Source organism: Neopsephotus bourkii, unplaced genomic scaffold (assembly GCF_033783945.1).
Source record: "Neopsephotus bourkii isolate Nb327-2 ecotype Australia unplaced genomic scaffold, CSIRO-AGI_Nbou_v1 NB_1630, whole genome shotgun sequence".
Taxonomy (NCBI): Eukaryota; Metazoa; Chordata; class Aves; order Psittaciformes; family Psittacidae; genus Neopsephotus; species Neopsephotus bourkii.
The window spans coordinates 4,619,493-4,640,285 of NW_026902105.1; the positions used below are offsets into that span (position 1 = coordinate 4,619,493).

The 20,793-nt window shown below is 38.5% G+C and overlaps 1 protein-coding gene across 11 annotated transcripts in view; it reads left to right on the forward strand.

The window, feature by feature from the left end:
* The window catches only part of OXR1 (oxidation resistance 1), a 262,445-nt gene that overhangs the window by 225,327 nt on the left and 16,325 nt on the right, over window positions 1–20,793 (forward strand). For 9 of the 11 annotated variants that reach the window (XM_061373377.1, XM_061373373.1, XM_061373374.1 and 6 more), the window contains 2 exons: window positions 125–293; window positions 3,380–3,542. In XM_061373377.1, the coding sequence (XP_061229361.1) occupies window positions 125–293; window positions 3,380–3,542 (332 nt within the window). Of the gene's footprint in view, window positions 1–124; window positions 294–3,379; window positions 3,543–14,846; window positions 14,979–20,793 lie in introns of those variants that run through there. The other 2 variants (XM_061373382.1, XM_061373384.1) reach the window with 2 other exon arrangements.

Consider the following 20,793-nt stretch of genomic DNA (forward strand, 5'->3'; position numbering starts at 1 on the left):
CCTTTGTGACCTCATCTTATTCCTGACTTGTAATATGTCCTGCATACCTGTATTGCCTAATACAAAATAGGCTAATACTTTTGGTTTGTACCTTGTGGATAGCTTACTTTTTCTTTACTAATAGGTTCTTCTCATACAAAAGAAAAAAGGCGACATCGGTCTCACAAGTTTCTGTGTCTCAGGGTTGGAAAACCCATGAGAAAAACATTTGTTTCACAAGCAAGTGCATCAATGCAGCAGTATGCACAGAGGGATAAAAAACACGAGTACTGGTTTGCTGTTCCACAAGAAAGGTAAGAAGGAGCCAGACTGCAAAAATCAACACTTTCTAGTAGATCTTTGAGCTTTTTTACCCTGCACCATTTGGAATTTTTCACTGACTGTGTCTATAAAGCAACACAAAAAAAAAAATGACCAACTGAGCATATTGATTTTTAGCTTGTATGTAACACTGGAATATCGCATTCCAATACTGAAGTTTTACTGATGTGCTTATGTTACATGTAGGTTCAGCTGGTAGCTTCTCACAGTATTACTTAGACTTTGTAGCAAATAAATAATGAAAGATTCAAGTAAGTGGTATATGATGAAGGAAGCAAGTTCTGCAACAAAGTTTTTATTGTCATTATCTGTGCTTCCCATTATTTGGAAACTTTCTAAAAATTCTCTCTACTTCTTCGAGCTCTGAGTTCAGAAGAGCTAGCTGGGGTTCCTTTGTCTTATCTTTCTATAGGGAACATAAAACTTTTCCAACAAGCAATTTAAACATATATATCGGAAAAATGTCTAAACTTGTTGCAGTGATTCAAAGACATTACGTGTCTGCGTTCACTCACTGGTCAGATCTTGAATTCTGAAATAATCTTTGCTTCTAGGAAACTGTGACTTGTTTTCAAGTTCGATGTGATTTTTGGGGGTGTTGGAGATCATTGCATCCTTGTCAGAAGAGGGGGGGGGGAAAGAAAGAAAGAAACAAAGCTATCGGATATCATCTTGTATAAATACCTACACACAATGATCAAGTCACTTTTCCATCTTTTCTTTTGAGCTGAATGGCATAGAATGTCCAGTTGGGGCACTGCAGTTGAGGACAGATATGGATCAGTTGGAGAGAGTCCAGAGGAAAGCAGCAAGACTAATTAATGCCTAGAAAGTGTAACATATAAAGAAAATTAGAAGTAAGTGGGGTTCTTTAATTTAAAGGAGCAAAGGTTGATTACAAACATAAAATCATTTCATACTTTAAAGTTGGCTGCAGCAAGAAAGACAGTAGGTGTTGGGTTTGGGGATTTCTGTGTTCACTGTGAATAGAGATGTGTAATGGACTGAAATGACATCAAAATATTTGAATTTTCCAACAAGGGCAAGTGAGTCTGGTAGTGCATCACTAACTTGCTTTTAAATACCACTACCCCTAAGTGGCAGAGATTATGCAGTTTCATGAGACAAATGTCTTTCACACTGATTCTGGTATAGTTAATCCTGTCTGGGCTAGGTGAGCTCTTGTGGTTACAGTCAACTCATATTTGCTTGTTCTTTTCATATTTAATTTGAATACAGCTAAATGTTCCTACAACAGTGATCTTCGGGTCAGCTGGTTAAAATGGTTACTGTCTCTTTGTTTCATTTACTAATACAGCAGAGCAAATACTTATTTTCAGTATAAAGCAGGATTTATCACCTATCTCAGAAGAAACAGTTCTTTAGTTTACAGCCTGTATCTGATCTTGCAATTTGCTCATCCTATGCAGGGTCTCTCTCTAACAGTTCAGGGATTTAGTAATCTGTTCTTTATCAATCCAATGTGTGTCCTAAAGTTTTGTATACAAAACGTCACGTGTGGTAGTAGGGTGTTTGTTTTCTTAATTCACTGTTACCTTTGAGTGCTACTCTGCATTGGTCAAAATATTTAGTGTTAACTCAGTTGTATTTGTTACCTTGTGGTAAGAAAGAGGAAAAAAAAAAGTAGGTGTCTGCCAAACCTGCATCATTTCAGTGATCTTAATCTCAGATGAGCCAGTCTGGGAAGGATTGTCTTTGGATTTCTCAAACATCAAGTTTTATTTACTTTAACTGCTATAATATAGACTGTTTCAAGTTCTTAATTTCCTTACTTGTAAGACCTTTTTAACATTATCTTGTTCAGTGTCTGAGGAGTCTGCAGCTTCTTGTTCTGACTTTGTCATAGAACTTACCTAGCCTTACACATCTGAAAGGTTTTATTCTCCTTTACTGTCTTTTTCCTTTCATCAGTGTTATCCAGGAACCTTAATTTTAACAGAGGTAACTTTGAATAACTGACCCTGTTCAGAGACTTGTTACATATGTTTGTGCTGCATCCTTTAACAGAGGCACATGAAAATTATAGCTGCAGTTTTGAGTGATTTTGCTGCTCTGTATCTCTTGCTATTCTTCCAGTATTCAGTTTTACAAGGATTTAGTAAGGAGGGTGGGAAATACTGTTCTACATGCTGATGAATATGTAGATTCACTGTAAACGTCTCTGAAGAGAGACATAAGGAATATTCAAACTCTTGGTAACCAGAATCATAAAGCTCTGTCTCTGAAGCTGTCTTTTCCATGATGAGGAGGTATTAATGGATTCATTGCATGTCCTTTTTCTAAATGCTCCATCTGTCCACCTACAGGAAATGCTTAAACAGACATTAGACTGACATTTATTAGGTTTGTAAATTACTTTCTTCTGGGAACTTGGGCATTCTGTTCTTCCAAACTGGAGAACTATGCCATGCCATTTGTGGCAGATAACTGAAAAAAGGTAACTTTGAATCTTGGTACTTCCTGCAGCTAGTATAGTCTGTAGTTTATAATCTAGCTATATATTATTTCTTCTATCTGTAGTAATTTTGAATTTGTATTATCTTGGTTCCATGTCTCGGAAGTGTTCAGCTCTTCTTCAGGGGTGGGGAAAACAACCATGCAGACACCTTTAAATTACAGTTTGTTAATGTTTTTGGCTTGGGTTGTTGTTTGTTTGTTTTTTTTATATATATATAGTTCTTTTTAAATTAACTTTAAAAATCTCCGTGTTTTATTCTGAAAGTTACTTCAGTTGTAAGCAGAAGTTTCTCAACACTTCAGAAGTACTTGAAGGACCATGCTTGTGTATGAAAGCACAGCTAGTCAATTGCCAACTTGTTTCCTGTTTTTCCTCCAGTGTCATCTTTGTTTTTAATTACATGAAGCTAAAACAAAAACAAAAAAAAACCCTAGCATTTTAAATATTTTTAAATATGTCACTAATACCTAGTAAAACATGAAATAGTGTTTTTCATTTTAACCTTAAATACTTGTTAATTATTAGGCATGATCACAGACTTAACTTACTTATTCTTTTATCATTACTTGACTTCTCTAGGACAGATCACTTGTATGTCTTCTTTATCCAGTGGAGTCCAGAGATATATGCAGAAGATACTGGGGAATCTGTTCGGGAACCTGGATTTATAGTGGTAAAAAAGAAGGAAGAGCCTGAAACTAGTGAAGAATCTGCGACTGAAGATGCTGCTAAAGAGTGGGAGGTAAGAAAGGACAGTGTCAAAGCCTAATTTTATTTTTTTCAATACTTTCATAGGAATATAGCTAAAAGTGTTAAATATTTTCTGTTAAGATTAACAAAGCAATGTGCTTATTAGCCTGCTTACTATGATCATGACTGTTTAATTTATGTCATCCTAATGCTTTGCTCAAACATCAGTTAAGGGCAACATTTCACAGTTACAAGTCATTTCGTATGGAGCCAATTGTAACTTAAAACTAGTTAAAAAGATTGAGTACAGCAAAGAAGTTTTAACTCTGATGAAGCAGACTTAGTTTTCAGTCAAGTAAACTGACAGTGTTCTGATACTTATCATCCCTGATTGGTAAGTCTCAAAACAGGGGTGAGGAAAAAAAAAAGGAAAAGCAATCTGTTAATGACATTTTTTTGCCAATAATCCAGTAATTCTCAGTTATAACTTCTTCATACATTAAGATGCTGTTGCATGGGTTTTAGTAATATATTGTATCTGGAACTATCTCTATTTTTATAACCAACACACTTCTCCCATGTGAATCTGTGTCCACTGTGTTTATATGGACACATTTTACATGTCTACATGGTTTTGTTTTGTAGTGTACATACAGTTAAAGCACTTGTAGTCTTGTGCATTCAAGTGTCAGTTGAAGTTTGGTTCTTGTCACATATATTGTAGAAGTAACTCATCAACAATGTTTAACTTGAGTCTCAGGAATTGCTGTCTCTGACTGTAAGACTGATTTCCTGACCACCCCCACCTCCACTTTTCTTCCACTCCTCCCACCTTGCCCCACAGTAGAGCATGTTAAAATTAAGGAAGTCTGTATTTGTGTTTCATGTGAAGTGCAAAAGGAATTCTAAAAAACTGCAGTGGTCTAACTGTGGGTAATAGTGTACTTGGTTCCAAAATTCAGACTCATATTAGAACTCTAACCTCAAACTTCTCGATTATTTAACCAAAGTATTAGGTTGTGGCTACAAAATGCTATTTCTGCAGTTCACTGATTTTGCATGGAGGTTTTTTGCTTTGAGACCTTGACATTGGTATCACAAAAACATGTCTTTTGAGTCTTCATACTGAAGTGTTTTTAACAGCAGTGTATTTTGGTGGCGGCGCATTTTGATGCTGACTCTTTCTCAAAGCCTTTACAAGTATCTGATGTTTTAAAACTTGGCCTTTTGGAACACAGAAACTGCTGGCATGTGACCAATATAAGATTTAAGGCACAGTATGTCTCCCTTTTAATGAGCTCTTCAGTGACTTTGCACCTTAATATAATTACAGAATAATTTCCACAGGAAATAGACTAAGTTTTTTTCAGGACTAGATGTTGTAAATTTTTAGAGTTATTTGTGAAGAAGGTACAGGCAGTCCAATTCTTACATGTATTAGAATCTGTAAGATTTACTACAGAGTGAGGTCAGGCTGTAAGCCTTTATTTAGGTCTCTGGAATCAACTGTAGAACACATATTTAAAAAATACTTCCATATGTGTTAAGTGAAAATTACATCAAGTTTGTTTCTTTTAAGATTATAAAATAACAATGTTCTAGATTTAGAAAGAAGTTAAAGTGATTAGTGAGATGGATAATTTTTTTAAAGGATGTTATGCAAGTGTAAGAGAGATGCTAATGTGGTTTTCTGTGCATTTTAACTGAGTAATATGGCTTCTTATGACTGACTCCTAGCACAAATCTGAAAGCTGTTAAAAACTTTTTAATCAGAACTGTTTGACAGTACCAGATGGTTCAACCTGTCATTACATACAACTGCAATTTAGTGACTTTTTAACATGTGCTAGGAAGTATAAGTACATACAGGGAATTGTAGCTGTTGTCATAGCCATTATTCTCATTGCAGTTTGGTCAGTATTCTTCCTTCTTTTAAAGGAAGAAGCTTTTTCTCTGTCAGTTCTTGATCCAGGTGTAAAATAATATAAGACAGAAAGTGAGCAGTATCATCAAAGCCTTCTTGTGGCTGTTGGGATGAAAAATAGGCTGCCTTCTTCAGAACACAGTGATGGGAGAACTCTTGAGTGGAAGGGAAGTGTAAAGCAAAATCTTGGTGGACAAATTCATCAAGATCTACCAAAAGAGGAAACTGGTGGAATAGCTTTCTCTTCCAAAAAGTGTTCTCTCAGCTATAGGTGTACAGTATCTTAAAACTGGAGAAACAGGGAAGAGAGTTAATCATAGAATCGTAGAATCAACTAGGTTGGAAAAGAAATTTAAGTTCTTAAAGTTCAACAATTACCCCAGAACTGCCAAGACCACCACTAACCTTATAAGTAAGGGCTTTATCTACACATTTTTTTGAATGCTTCAAGGACAGCAATTCCGCTGCTTCCCTGGGCAGCCTGTTCCAATGCTTGACAAGTCTTTCAATGAAAAAGTATTTCCTGAAATCCAACCTAAATCTCCCCTGGCACAACTTGAGGTCGTTTCCTCTCATCCCATTGCTTTTTACTTTGGAGAAGAGACTGAACCCTACCTCACTACATATACAAGCTCATTTCTTGTAGCTGTAGAGAGTCGTAAGGTGCTCCCTGACCCTTTTCTTCTCCAGACTTAACAGCCCCAGTTCCCTTAGCCGTTCCTCATAGGTGTGGTACTCTTGAGTCAGCTTTTTATTCTTTAGTAGTCCTTTGCTAGTATGTTCAGCTGCAGATTTTTATCAAGACACTTTAAGGAAGTACTATGATTTTTTTTAGTGGAAAAGGAGTTACAAGAAGAGGAACAAGCAAAAGCAAAGATTAGTAACATGAAACAAGTAGTAGGGATTGGTTTGTAGATTTCTTAAATGAATCACTGAGTAGGCCTGAACTCTTACTCTGAACTTAGTCCAGGTTTTTGTCTGCATATGCTTTCTTTATCTACCTGTATAGAGTAGTCCATTTCCTATCAGCCTTTTCCTTGAAGTAGTCCAGTAGATGTAACCTTAACTAATCTAGTAGCAAAGAGATCAAGACCCCTACCACCATATTAAATAATAGTTTGATCAAACACTGCACAGTATGAACTGTCAAAAAAAGCAAACCAAATCCCAATCAAATAAAAAAAAATCCAAACAGAAAAACAACCAGGGAATCTCTTAGCTGATGCTTTTTTATGGTATGCTACACACTATAGATAACTGACTTGTTAGAAATAACCATGAATCTACTACTGGCTAATGTTATCATCAGTAAAGGTGACTGATTCGTAGTAGTCAGTGACCTAAGAGTTTAAAATAAGCTTTATGTGCAGTATCTCATAGCTCCTGATGCTGGTGATGTTTTACAATATCAGACTTTCTAAGAGGCCTCTGCCAGTCCCATTAGCAAAACTCTCCAAAAAGTATACTTTTTCACTTAAGATCGGTCCATTCTCTGGTGTCCACTAGACATGAGTAGACAAGAATTTTATATATTATGTAAGAAATTAAACTGTGTTGCTAGCTTCTTAGTTCTCTACCTTTTTTTACCTTCTGCACTTAAGTGAATGGGCATGCACTAGGGAAGAGGGCGTTTTGGGTTGTGTGTGGGTATAGAGGTATATTTATTTTGATACTCTTTTTACTTGGTATGTAAGTTCAAATGGGCGTTCACGTGCTAATGGCTTTCTTTATCTGTTAGCACAATTAATTAATACTGTTTAGAAATCTGTGTTCATAAATAACTGCTTTTTCCCAAGGATATTCTGTACTTGCATTTAGACATAGTAAGATTTGACAGTAAGCTAATCGTTTCTGTTGTGCAGAGCCTCAGACGCAACTTTCCTCAGTACTTTTGTAGTCTGATTTTGTTTCTTTTTTTAAGGTCAAGTTGCTTTTAGAAAAGAAGTGTTGACATTCCCTGAAAAGGATGAATGTTGTTCCATTGCATATATGTTGTGTATTTTAAAAAGACAAAACCAACCAAACAAGAAGCCCCAACAGATCAGAGCACAGATTATGAATCAGACTTGGTCACAGAACAACTTGAAGAAGGATTAGAAGAGCTACCCATGCATTATTTTTTATGATTTATTGCAGACTCTTTAACTGTCTTAGTTCGGGGGGGGGGGGGGAGGGGGGGAATCCTGTTTTCCTATAATGGATTGTAAAACTTTGATGGGATTGCTGTTGCCATCTGAAGGGTTAGTTGGCATTTTGAAGTTGGCCACTGGAGAGAAAAAAAAGACATGGAAAACAAGGGCTCATGTCAAATGTCCCCCATATCAGGGATCTAGTATAGAGTTAAATGAGGTAAATCAACTTTCCACTGAACTTACGTGCACATAAAGTGTGCTGATAAGATCAAATAGTTTTCTGCACAAGTTAGCATGCGCGTATAAAGAATTTGTTAAAATTTTTAGAGAACTAGTTTATCATATCTGGGGGGTAAGGACAACTGAAACTAATTTTTCAAGTAAGTTTTATACAGTTCTAGTAACTCTAGGAGCAAAGGAAATTGTTGTGCTCTAACAGTTTAGCAGAGGGAGGAGGGTATTAGAGGGGAAATAATGGAAATGACTACTTGTGGAGGAAACATTAATCCATAAAGGAGAAATGACACAATTTGTGCTTTCCCATGGGAGTTTTATCATAAGAATTTTTCACCTTATATTTGTATCTAAAGGACTAACTGGTATCTTGAGGGGTGATGGGGAGATGGAAAAGAAATTAAGAGATCAGAATTACCTTACTTAGTGCTTTGAGATGGTCTGTGAAGCTGATTTTCAAAGTTAATGACATTTCTTGAACAATAAAGTATTCTTTAAGTAGTTCACTTTCTCAGTGGGAAGCTGGAAAACTGTAATGCTCCATGACACGCTTGTGAGGTGGGCTGATGTCAACCTCATGAAGTTTAACCCTGCCAAGTGCAAGGTCCTACACCTGGGTGGGAGCAATCCCAGGCACAGCTCCAGGTTGGGCAGAGAAGAGATTCAGAGCAGCCCCGAGGAGAAGGACTTGGGGGTGCTGGTCGATGAGAAAATGAACACGAGCCAGCAGTGTGCGCTTGCAGCCCAGAAAGCCAACCATATCCTGGGCTGCATCAAAGGGAGTGTGACCAGCAGGTCGAAGGAGGTGATCCTGCCCCTCTACTCTGCTCTCGTGAGACCTCACTTGGAGTATTGTGTGCAGTTCTGGTGTCTTCAACATAAAAAGGACATGGAACTGTTGGAACAAATCCAGAGGAGGGCCACGAGGATGATCAGGGGACTGGAGCACCTCCCATATGAAGATAGGATGAGAAAGTTGGGGCTGTTCAGCCTGGAGAAGAGAAGGCTGCGTGGAGACCTCATAGCAGCCTTCCAGTATGTGAAGGGGGCCTATAGGGATGCTGGGGAGGGACTCTTCATTAGGGACTGTAGTGATAGGACAAGGGGCAATGGGTTAAAACTTAAACAGGGGAAGTTTAGATTGGATATAAGGAGGAAATTCTTTCCTGTTAGGGTGGTGAGGCACTGGAATCGGTTGCCCAAGGAGGTTGTGAATGCTTCATCCCTGGCAGTGTTCAAGGCCAGGTTGGACGAGGCCTTAGGTGATATGGTTTAGTGTGAGATGTCCCTGCCCATGGCAGGGGGTTTGGAACTTGATGATCTTAAGGTCCTTTCCAACCTTAACTATTCTATGAGTCTGTGTTGATTGTATGTATATAAATGCAGTTTTCTATTACATGCAGAAATATGGCTTATTGACATAGACTGTTCACCTAGCTTTAGATTCCTGATTTGAATCTAGAACTTCCAAAACAATATCTGTGTAGGGTACTGTAGCTGTTAAGTGTCTTTGTTGTCATGCAGTGTTGGAAATGCAGTATTTATGGTGATAGATCAAATCTCTGGTCATCAGACAGAGTATAGATGAAAAAAAAAAAAAGGAAAGAAGATGCAAAAAATACAGTTACTGAGTGTGGCCCCAGCTAAATGTTTCAGAGGTGTTAAGGTGTTTCATCTTGGGCACTTGTGAAGAAATCGGTTAAGGAAATTGGTTCCTATTTAAACCTGAAGTCTGTTAAGGAAACAGAATTAATTGCTCTGTACTAGAATAACTCATAATTATTTGAAGTGCTGGTTCTTTCTCTTCCCTTCCTTCCTCTGTCATTTGATTGTATTTATTACTGTTATTCAGGATTGAGTCATACTTGAGGTTCACACAAATCTAAATATTCATCCACAAGATGTTTGGAAACAGGAAATTTCTTGTCTTAGGACCTGCAAGCTGGTCCTAAAGTAGTTGGAAGCTCATCTGTTCTATTGTTTCCATTAGCTTGTCAGTTGTTTGAAAAATACAGAAGTTTGGTTTCAGTTAAAATCGTCTAGAAGTTAACTTCCAAAATGAAGCATGAGTTGATACATATTTGCAGATTTTTATTTTTTTTTTCCCCAGTTTCACTGGGACATGTTCTGGACTTACATTTCATAATACCTTTGTTTTTTTTGTCTTGAAATTCTATTTATGCATGTTTGTAGAAAGATGAAGATCACAAACAGTGATTATGTCTCCTGGTCAGGTAACATTTGAAGAAGGTTTTTCAAGATTGAGTACTGGACATAGCTCAAGTTCTTTGTACGATCTGGACTGTAACCTACAACGCCTCTGTGTTAAATGGGCTTTTCAGTTTGCACTGCTGGCTTAACTTTTCTTTTTGTGTTCTTAATCATGGAGTTTTTCGGTAAATCTGCTTCCACTCACTACTGTATACAGCAGTGCTTGAATGCTTAGTGAAACAGCTGCTTGTTGTACCTTACACTTTGAAAATGTCATGTAGTATTCTGATCATACGACAAGCTGAATAATAACTGAATTAGCAGAGAGAAGAGGAAGCCCAGAAGTTGTAGGCTTCATGAATGAAACAATGCACACAGTGTGTAAAGATGCACCGCATTAAGAGTGCTCAAAATAAGATTCCAATCTTTCTGGGTTTTTTTCACTATTTTTTTTAAAAGTTGTCTATTTATAATGGTATATTGGATATACAGGCTAGATTATCGCTTGGCTTTTACATTGTGGTTGTCTGTTAAGAACTGTGATGTGTCACTGTAGGTGTTACTATTCATTAACAAGCATGTTTAACATGGTTTTGTACTGGAGGATGAGAGACTTTAAATTCAGGAATCACATGCAATACTAGGAGTGTTTTTGTTAAACTTCCTGTGATTGAAGAGAGAGGCTCTGGTGCCCATTAAAATAATGCAGTGCCCTTTGTAGAGACTTTTCATTCTGGCTTTTAGTGTTGAGTAAATACCGACTTTCTCAGCTTCATGCATGGGTATTTCTTGCTTTGCTGTCTTTATTTTTTCTACTTCATATATAACTTGTAAGTGAAAATTCAGATGTTTTCACTACTTGGAGCTGTCTTGTAAGTGGAATTATGACTGTGGAGTTGGAATTGATGGTTATTTTGTGTATCTAATAGGAAGAACTGGGGCAGTCTCTGCTAAGAGCTGAAGCAGAATTTTCAACTAAAAAGCTTGTGCTTTTGAGACCCTTAATGGCTTTCAGTGTATCTTTGAAAATCCTGAGGAAAATTTTGTTGATGGGAAAACACTAACTTCCTGTAAATTGTTGAAACAAGTGAGGATTTCTCAAATTAGACATCCTTCCTTATGGAAACATTATCAGCCAACTAAGTAGCTGTGCCAGTTGTGATGTACAGGATACCACAGGCAGTGGCTTTTGTAGTACTCAGTGTCTTTCTTGTAGAAGTAAAGGGAGAAGGGATCAGACCTCAGTTAGCTGTAATACTATGTTAGCATCGCCTGCAACAACTTATACCAAGAGCCAGTTGTTCTAGAAGTCAAAGTAGTAGTTATGTAACCAGTACCTGGTTTTTATTTCTTTACTGCATTCTAACTTCATTGCTCCTAAACCTGCCACTCTTTTCTAATCATCTGAAATGCTTTTTGCACCAAATAGTACTTGTCTGCCTTTTAGTAAAGATAAACTAGAGCTTAGTTCAGCTAATTTCTGTATGCCATATAATATCAAAATGTCAGTTTTTCAGCTACTGGGATTCCTTCCAATGATGACAGGTTAAGTGACCCGGGCATCTAGGTTAGGTGTCTTCCCAAATTTGAAGTTTTTGGCAACTTACATCCTAAAACTGTAATACAAGGAGTAAATATACAGATATATGTCTCTTATCAGAGCTGTAAAATGCTATTCTAAATTTAAAAACATTCTAAGACTGTAGCAGTTATGTATCTAGAGTTCGTTTCTGCCTTATTATACTAATGTGTATTGAAACTATGCTATTTTAAACGTTACTTGAGGCAGCTTTCAGGGGTTTTTGGGGAGCGCTTGGGTGATGGGAGTTCTTTATTATCTGTGCCTGTTAGATATAATTAAATAGCAGACTGATCTCTTCAAAAATACATTCTGACAAGTAGATAGGCTGCTGAGAGAGTAACTGATGTCATTGCTTATTGATTTGTTTGTTCCCAGGCAAACCAGTGCAATAGTATGAAAACAAGATTTCTTCTTGTCAGTCAAAAATGCAAATACCTTATGAATTTCACTGAGGCACTGGAGTTACACAGTCTGCTTCCTGTGATTTATGTTTTCCTTAATTTTTAGTGCTGTTTCTGAAAGTGGAGTATTAAATTTTCACTTTATACATATGCCTTTGTATATAATCTCAGGACATGTTTGGCGATGCTTGCCTTCAGTGCATCGCATTTGTGACTTTCCATCGCTAAATCTGGTCACCCACAGCGCTATTTCCTGTAGCATCAACAGTAATATATAAACCGAGTAATTGTGTCCCAGCCCCCAGTATCTCTCTGGGCTAACCTCACTCCCTTAGGAGGGGAAGAGCAGGGGAAATAAATTACTATTTACTAATCTAATACTGCTTAAAAAGCATGCATATTAAATACAGGGATTGTAGAATTCAGCATCACAGAGTTTCTATTGCTGTGATATCAGGACATTGTATGAATTCCTAGGTGAAACGCAATAATGCCATCTAATCAAACTTCAAATATGTTCTTTCACACTCAGCATTCAATCTTTCTACAGAGGTTTCAAAATAGTTGATCAGGTTCAGTTTTGAGATCTTGTCAGCTGAGACTTTTAAGTCTGGCATGACTAAAGGTGTAATGGTAAAGTACCTGAGTGGTAATAAGACATTTCACAAGTTGTACCTGTATTCGTTGGCGCTCTCATTTTTCTCTGCTGCTGCTTTTAGTATTTTTCAAGACAGATTAATTTATGAAAAAAAAATCATTGCAGATAATTACTAAAAGGACTGTGGGCTTCTGCCTTGACCATTGGTTGTGGACAGATACTGACCTTGGTTGCAAACTAACAATGACATTAGCAAGATATTCAGTATAATTAGATACATTTTGTTTTGCTCTGTTTGTTTAGGGAGCAAATGGGTGGATGCTCTGAAGTATTTAAGCTTTTCTGCATGCGTGTCAAGTTGGAGCTGGTAACTCCTGTTTAGGATATTTTAATTAAGAACTTTTATGGCAAGACATATATCAATTAGCAACAAGACATGAGTTCCTTATTCAAATTATCAGATCAGTAGTATAACCCACAAATGCACAGAGTAAAAGGGCAATTTATTCTATTTATCTTAATAAAGGGATGCTCCTGGGGTCAAGTTTTTTGTGTGGGCTTCTTCCTGTGGTTAAGCCTGAGCATCAGAACAGGCTGGCGGGGGGGATGATACAGGGAGTTACTAGTGCATTTACTCCAATGAACTTTACATCTGTAACTGGGTGAAAAAGTGAGTTGTTGGATGTAATGAAGTTTATTGCTGTCTTCTTTTGAGCAAGTTTTAGAAATCCTTTTGAGAAGCTGTGGAAGGAGACAGTTTTATTTAGAGAAAAGCGAAAATCCTCGAAGTAAGTTGTTTGGGTTGTTTAAGGTTAAATGTTCTAGAATAAATAATAAAGTGTGGTGACTTCGATTCTTTATTTCTTCCCCAGTTTTGGAGAAACACTGTGTTGGCTAGTATTAGGGAGGAATTTGTTTTTCCTGAGGGGGGAAAGAAAGTGGGAGGAGGAGACTGCTGAAATAGCCTGTGAGGGGGGAATTAGTTATGCGGCTAGCTTTTGCCTTACGGCTTAGAAGTTCCATGTCCAGCGATAGTTTGGAATAGTTTTTCTGCACACTATCCATTCCTTTAAGGTTTGCCAGACTTCCATGGAAAGGGAGGGGAAGACTGTAGCTTGTATCTTTTTTCTTTTTTATACTGATTGTAGTTATCTCATTTGAAGCAGTTTTAAGGCTGTCCATTTTTCTTTTCTTGTTTCTCCTCACTATTAGCTAGCTTGCTATAAAAAAAAACCACAACCAAATGGTTTTGAATCGTACACTCTTGACTGTATATCTAGTGTGTAACTGTATATTTGAGTTTCCTGAATCCCAGCTTTCAATGTCCAAGTGATAAAAATGTTCATACTTGCTACCTTAATAATTCTTGGAACTTAGAACAAATAGAGTTTCAGTGTTATCAGCTCCTGAGAAGGGTTTTACTAAAAAGAAAAACACTATCCACACAAATTATATTGTCAGATACTAACAGAAGGTGAGGAGTTCCAGTGCACAGTCTGCAATGTAGTTAAGTTCTAGCACTGGTTTTCTCTGCTCGTGCTTTTAGAACACAGTGCAACAACACGAGTGAGCAATGTTCTAATGTTGTGATGAGGTCTGCTGCAGCCCTGGCCTATTTTATACTTCTGCCCAGCACTCAGAATGCTAGGGTTTTTTTAAGGTGGAAGTTGAGGGGGAAAGAAGTCTCTAAGCGCCACTACAAGGAAATTCTCAAAGGGCTGCTGTGCATGCTACTTCTGCACACGCCTGTTTAAACAAACATTCTTCCTCAAGAAAAAAAAATATTAAATAGTGATTCCAGAAATACCTTGTTGCTGGGACTGGCATTTAACCCATAGACCAAGCGTAGCTTATAGACAGAAGGATTCTTTTTCTTCTTGCAGCTTACAAACCTGAAAATGCTGTCAGGCTGATAGTTCCTGAATGCTTCATTTTAAAACAGTTGGGGTTTTTTGTTTGGTTTGGTTTGGTTTTGGCCTTTTTGTTGTTTCTTTTTTTGTAGACAACTTCACTGACCAAATTAAGTTCTGTATCTTTAAATATGTTAGCCTTTTTAACCGACTCGTGCTCTGCAACCACACTTGAATACAGGGAGCCTCTCTTCTTCTGTACCGTCATCATTTACGATCCATCCCCCTACTGTACACGCGTTCATTTGTTCCCTGCAGTGTCAGTCAAATGTGTGCATTTAGGAAACTGTCCTGTCGCCGTGGTGGGGCTCTGCCTGTGCCTGGAACTGACAGCAGGTACAGAGAACAGAAAATGCTTTCAAACAGCCTTGAATGATTTTTCTTTTTATTATTACTTCTTTTTTAGTCTCAGTTTATTTTTAGAAGGGAAATGTCTCGTCTCTGGTATGGAAAGAAGGGAAGAAAGCACCAGCCAGTTAATCATAAATACGCTCTGGTAATCTTCAGTGTAGTGTGTTCATTTCTGTTATTGCATTCTTGTAATGTTGTGGTGGAGAGGCAGTTTCTGGAAGTTTAAATTTTGAATATGTAAACAGGATGGCAAGTCACAAATTTTCATTATTCTCAGGTGCATAACCTAATCACTGATGTTCTGTTGGCTTTAGATAAGAGAAACTACTGAGCATGAAAGGGTTCAGCAGTTTTAGGGTCGTTTGGTTTTGGTTGGTTGTTTTCAGTTACAGTCGTGTGCTTCCCTAATACAAAATATTGTTTATAGCTAAATACCCCGAACAGTAACAGTAGTTTTGCATTGGGATTTAATTAGAAAAATGTAAATCTCCTGAGTTACCATTTGTTTATACCTTCTCGGAGGTCATTCAACCATGTGCAGGTCTCATAATTCTAAATTGCTGGAGTTGAGTATGCTGTAGTCTCGCTCTCATTTATAATGAATGGGGGGACCATTACCACTGGGCTTACAGTATATTAGATTTATGAAAGTAGCTGTGGTGGTTTCATCAGTTTTTTCCAAAAGAGTTAAATGTAGTACTGTGTAAAGAAATAGCTCTCACTGATACTTGCAAAACAGTAACATCTTGGGCATAGTGAGAAAGTGATTTTAACAATATAGTTACATTTTTACCAGCTGGTAGATCTAAATGATGTTTTTCATTCAGACTACCTGTGACAGGCTTTTTACCACCTTTTTTAAGTGTTGCAAATGTCTGGGTTTAGTATAGTCTCCTTTTAGAGGTGCTGTTGACTTGGCTTTTATTTTAATCTGTATTTGTAGCCAGGTTACTTGCAGAATATGGAATTGTCATGTGGCAACAACTGATTCTCTAAAGGTGTGTTGATAACAAAGTATTTTTAAAATAATAGGCTATTAATTTTCCTCTGTGGCAGTGGAATGTAGCACAGAGGTGTAATTCCTCAATTAACTCAAATATAATTTGAGCATACCCTGTAGCAGTGTAAAAGGTATCTGAAGTTTAGTAAGAATTTGTTCTTAGATATGTAGATTTACTTTGCCCAGCTAATGAAAAAAGTGTAGTATCTCTTGTTATAATAATTTCCTGCAGGATCAACATTTCATTTTAGCCAGAGTTCAACTATGTTAATAAAAGTAATAATTATTAGCTCTGAAGTAGATGTTGAACTGATGAAATCATGGGAATATTTTTTGTTGTGGGAGAGGTAGAGAGCAAGTTATTTTAATGTGTAAACCAAGTCAAATCATAAGGGGTATACAAGTATGTACAGATGGGAAAATTTTTTAAATGTTGCTATGTCAACAAGACATTCTCTGTTCTTGAGGTTGGGGGTGTTTTCTTCAATGAATGATCAGAAAGTTAATGTGCAAGTATAACCTTACAGAAAAGAGGGAAGGTACCCTTCTGTGTTATGCAAGACAAAGTGGGAGGCAAATTAAAGAGACTGGCAGCTTATATTAAGTACAGGTTTTTGATGAAATCTTTTATTAGTGGTTGTTCTGAAATTTGTATGAAAACCCTTCCGACATGAAACAACATAATTGCTGAACCAAATGGAGTGATACAACAAACCAAGAATGTTTGCTTGGAGCAACTACGTCACTCTGGATTACTTACCTGGAAGGCCTTTGTTATTTTCATGCTGATAGACTAAATTAGAGCTGGGTTCAGTGCTTTCCCAGGATAAGAGATCAGAATTTTGGTGACTAACCAATGCATTATGTTCCCCTTTCAACAAGCCAGTCATGTGGCTTCCCACTTTTTGGTAAATCTGTTTGGTATTTACTGTATGAATTGTACTGCAACACAAGAGATGCCAGTAAATGGCTAGAATGTCAGAAATGCAGGCAATAATTCTTTCTGTCAAAGCACTTCAGACAAAAGACATCAGACAACACAAGAGAAGAAAAAAAGTGGATTGCCTTCTTTGGGAATGCTTCTCTGAATGCTTTGCAGAGCTTGGATAGGCAGTGTAGCCAGAGGGGGCAAAACCAATGAAAGCTTAATGTTTGACTTTTTATATTCTTAAGGTATTATAGAAAGGGAATTCAAATGGTAGTGGTTTTAATAGCTTGGATGATTTGAGACTTGCAGGACTTCTGAGGTTCTTCATTTATTGGCTAGCTGTAGTTGGTAGGCGAATAGCGGTAGTTCTTTGGCTGTTATGGAGATCTAATAATAGGGGCTTATGTGTGCAAGATGAGAATTTAGTACTTCATCCCTGTGGATGTCAGAACTGTGAGTTTTCATCAGCCCAATTATATTACAAAGAATTTTTAAAGTCAGCTTTCCGTACTAAGTTTTGTTTTAGACTGAATGGACTGATGATCTTTGTCTCCTTAAAATATATAAATAGTGTGATCCACTACTTTTTTACACTGATCACCAAGCATAGAACCTTTTCCTGATAACAGGTGTTTGCCATACACACTGTCCTAAGGGGGTTTATGCATTTACTTACGCGTTTATCCTAAAATAAGATCTTCCATTTAAGTATTAGGCTTACATTTTTAACAATAGTGAAGTATTAGGCCTCACTACAAATGCAAGAAAGCACACAGGGGTTTTGGTAATGCTGCTACAGATTCCTTTTTTTTTCATGGTTTTTTTTTTTTTTAATGTATTTTATTTTGACGAAATAAGTCAAGCTTCCTTACCTGCCTCTTTAAGAAAGTAGTTTTCATAAGTCCTATTCTTGGTTCTTTGCACAAACAGCCTAAACTTTGTTTAATGTTTACTCATGTTAAATTTAGTTCTCTTGCTGACGTTACCATATAGCTCTAACTAGTGATTTCTGCTATCTCGAAAAAATAGCTTTTTAAAGGTTTCTGGAGCCGGTGTGACACTTTGTGAGCTGCAGGCTTTGACTGCTGTTTATTTATTAATTCTTGTTACTGCAGATATTTTAATTTATCTTCAGTCTATGTTAATTATGGCTTGGTACATGTGCTGTGGGCTTAGAGCACTCTGCAGCAGATACTTAACCATCCATCCTGCAAAGCTGTGGGGGCAATATTGGCCACAGGGTGAGTGTTGCTCTCTCTCATCTAAGGTACTCAGTTCTTCTGTGCCTACTCTGGAAAACAAATTGGTGTGCATGACACCTTGAGACAGGCAGTTTTAAAGGTACTGAAAGCAGAAAAGAAATGCAGTACTAGCCAATTCAAGGGACTGCTGTGATTCTCTGATTCCCCTTCCCTGCTTAAAACAGCCAGCTTTTGTACCTTGCCTTCCTTGTCACTAGTGGAGTGACAGGAAGCTGAGCTGGTTGAAAACAACACAAGACAGCAAATGGTTAGCTCTGTAGCCATGCTCATTTAAAAGTAATCAAATTAAATTAGTCTTGGTTTGGGGTTTTTTTGGTTGTTTTTTGGTTTTTTTTTTGGGGGGGGGGGGTCAGAATGATACCTTATAACTGTTTATCCAGTGTGGTAAACCCCATGTATTAATGCATTATTGTAATATAATCAGTGTGTCCCAAATAACTGTATTTGTGATAGAGAAGGCTGCTTCTTCAATACTGCTTTTTATTCAAGCAGTGTTTAACATTTTCACAGAATCCAAGGGTTGGAAGGGACCTCAAAAGATCATCTAGTCCAACCCTCCTGCAAGAGCAGGGTAACCTAGAGTACATCACACAGGAACTTGTCCAGGTGGGCCTTGAATATCTCCAACGTAGGAGACTCCACAACTCCCCCTGGGGAACCTGTTCCAGTGCCCTGTCACTCTCACAGTAAAGAAGTTTTTCCTGATGTTCACATGGAACCAGTTTACACCCATTGCCCCTTGTTCTATCACTGGACATCACTGAAAAAAACCTAGCTCCATCATCCTGACACTCACCCTTTACATATTTATAAACATTGATGAGGTCACCCCTCGGTCTCCTCCAAGCTAAAGAGACCCAGCTCCTTCAGCCTCTCCTCATAAGGGAGATGTTCCACTCCCTTAATTATCTTCGTGGCTCTGCACGGGACTCTTTCAAGCAATTCCCTGTCCTTGAACTGAGGGGCCCAGAACGGGACACAATATTCCAGATGTGACCTCACCAAGGCAGAATAGAGGGGGAGGAGAACCTCTCTTGACCCACTAACCACGCCCTTTCTAATACACCCTAGGATGCCATTGGCCTTCTTGGCCACAAGGGCACATTGCTGGCTCATGGTCATCCTCCTATCCACCAGGACCTCCAGGTCCCTTTCCCCTTCACTACTTTCCAGCAGGTCAGTCCCCAGCCTGTACTGGTACATGGGGTTGTTCTTCCCCAGATGCAAGACTGTACACTTGCCCTTGTTGAATTTCATCAAGTTTCTCCCCGCCCAACTCTCCAGCCTATCCAGGTCTCGCTGAATGGCAGCACAGCCTTCTGGTGTGTCAGCCAGTCCTCCCAGTTTAGCATCATCAGCAAACTTGCTGAGAGTACACTAAGTTCCCTCATCCAGGTTGTTGATGAAAATATGAAACAGCACTGGTCCCAGCACTGACCCCTGAGGCACTCCACTAGTCACAGACCTCCAGCTAGATTCTGCCCTGTTGACTACAACTCTCTGCCTTCTTCCCTTCAACCAGCTCTTGATCCACCTCACTACCTGATCATCAAGCCCACACTTCCTTAGCTATCTATGAGGATGCTGTGGGAGACAGTATCAAGTGCCTTACTGAAATCAAGAAAAAACACATCTACTGCTCTACCATCATCCATCCACCTAGTTACTTCCTCATAGAAGGTTATAAGGTTGGTCAGACATGACTTCCCCTTGGTAAAACCATGTTGGCTGCTCTTAATAATCCCCTCATCCTTGATATATCTAGAGATGGTGTCAAGAATAAGTTGTTCCATCACCTTCCCAGGGATGGAGGTAAGGCTGACCGGTCTATAATTACCCAGGTCCTCCTTCTTGCCCTTCTTATAGACTGGCATGACACTTGCCATCCTCCAGTTCTCAGGCACCTCTCCTGTTTCCCATGACTTACCGAAGATGATGGAGAATGGCCAAGCAATGATCTCCGCCAGTTCCCTCAGCACCCGTAGGTGTATTCTATCCGGACCCATTGATTTATAGATGTCCAGACTGCTTAACTGATCCCTAACCCAATCCTCATCTACCAAAGCAAACTCCTCATTTGTCCTGACTCCTGCTGGGGTTACAGGAATCTTGGGCCTCCGGGGAGAGTCTGCAGGAGTAAAGACAGAGGCAAAGAAGGCATTCAGCACCTCTGCCTTCTTTAAATCCTCTGTCTCCAGGGCACCCACCTCATTCAACAGTGGGCCTATTTTGCCTCTTGTGTTAGTTTTATTTGCTGTGCATTTGAAAAAGCCCTTTCAAATACAGTCCTTAACCCGACTTGCAAGATTAAGTTCCAAGGAGGCCTTAGCTGTCCTAATTGCCTCCCTACATCCTCTAACAACTGTCCTGTATTCCTCCCAAGTGGTCAGCCCCTCCTCCAAAATCCATAGATTCTCTTTTTCCACATGAGTTTGCCCAGCAATTCCTTGTTTAACCATGCTGGTCTCCTAGCTCCCTTATTTGTTTTCCTACCCATTGGGACACTCTGATTCTGAGCTTGGAAGAAGTGGGCCTTAAATGCTGACCAACTATCTTGAACCCCTTTATCACCTAATACCTTTTCCCATGAAACTTCCCTTAGCAGTTGATTGAAGAGGCCAAAGTTGGCCCTTCGGAAATCCAGAATTGTGGCCTTGCTAGGTATTCTATTCCTCCCACACAGGATCCTAAACTCCACCATCTCATGGTCACTGCAGCCAAGGCTGCCATTGACCATCACCATTTCAACCAGACTCTCCTTGTTGGTGAG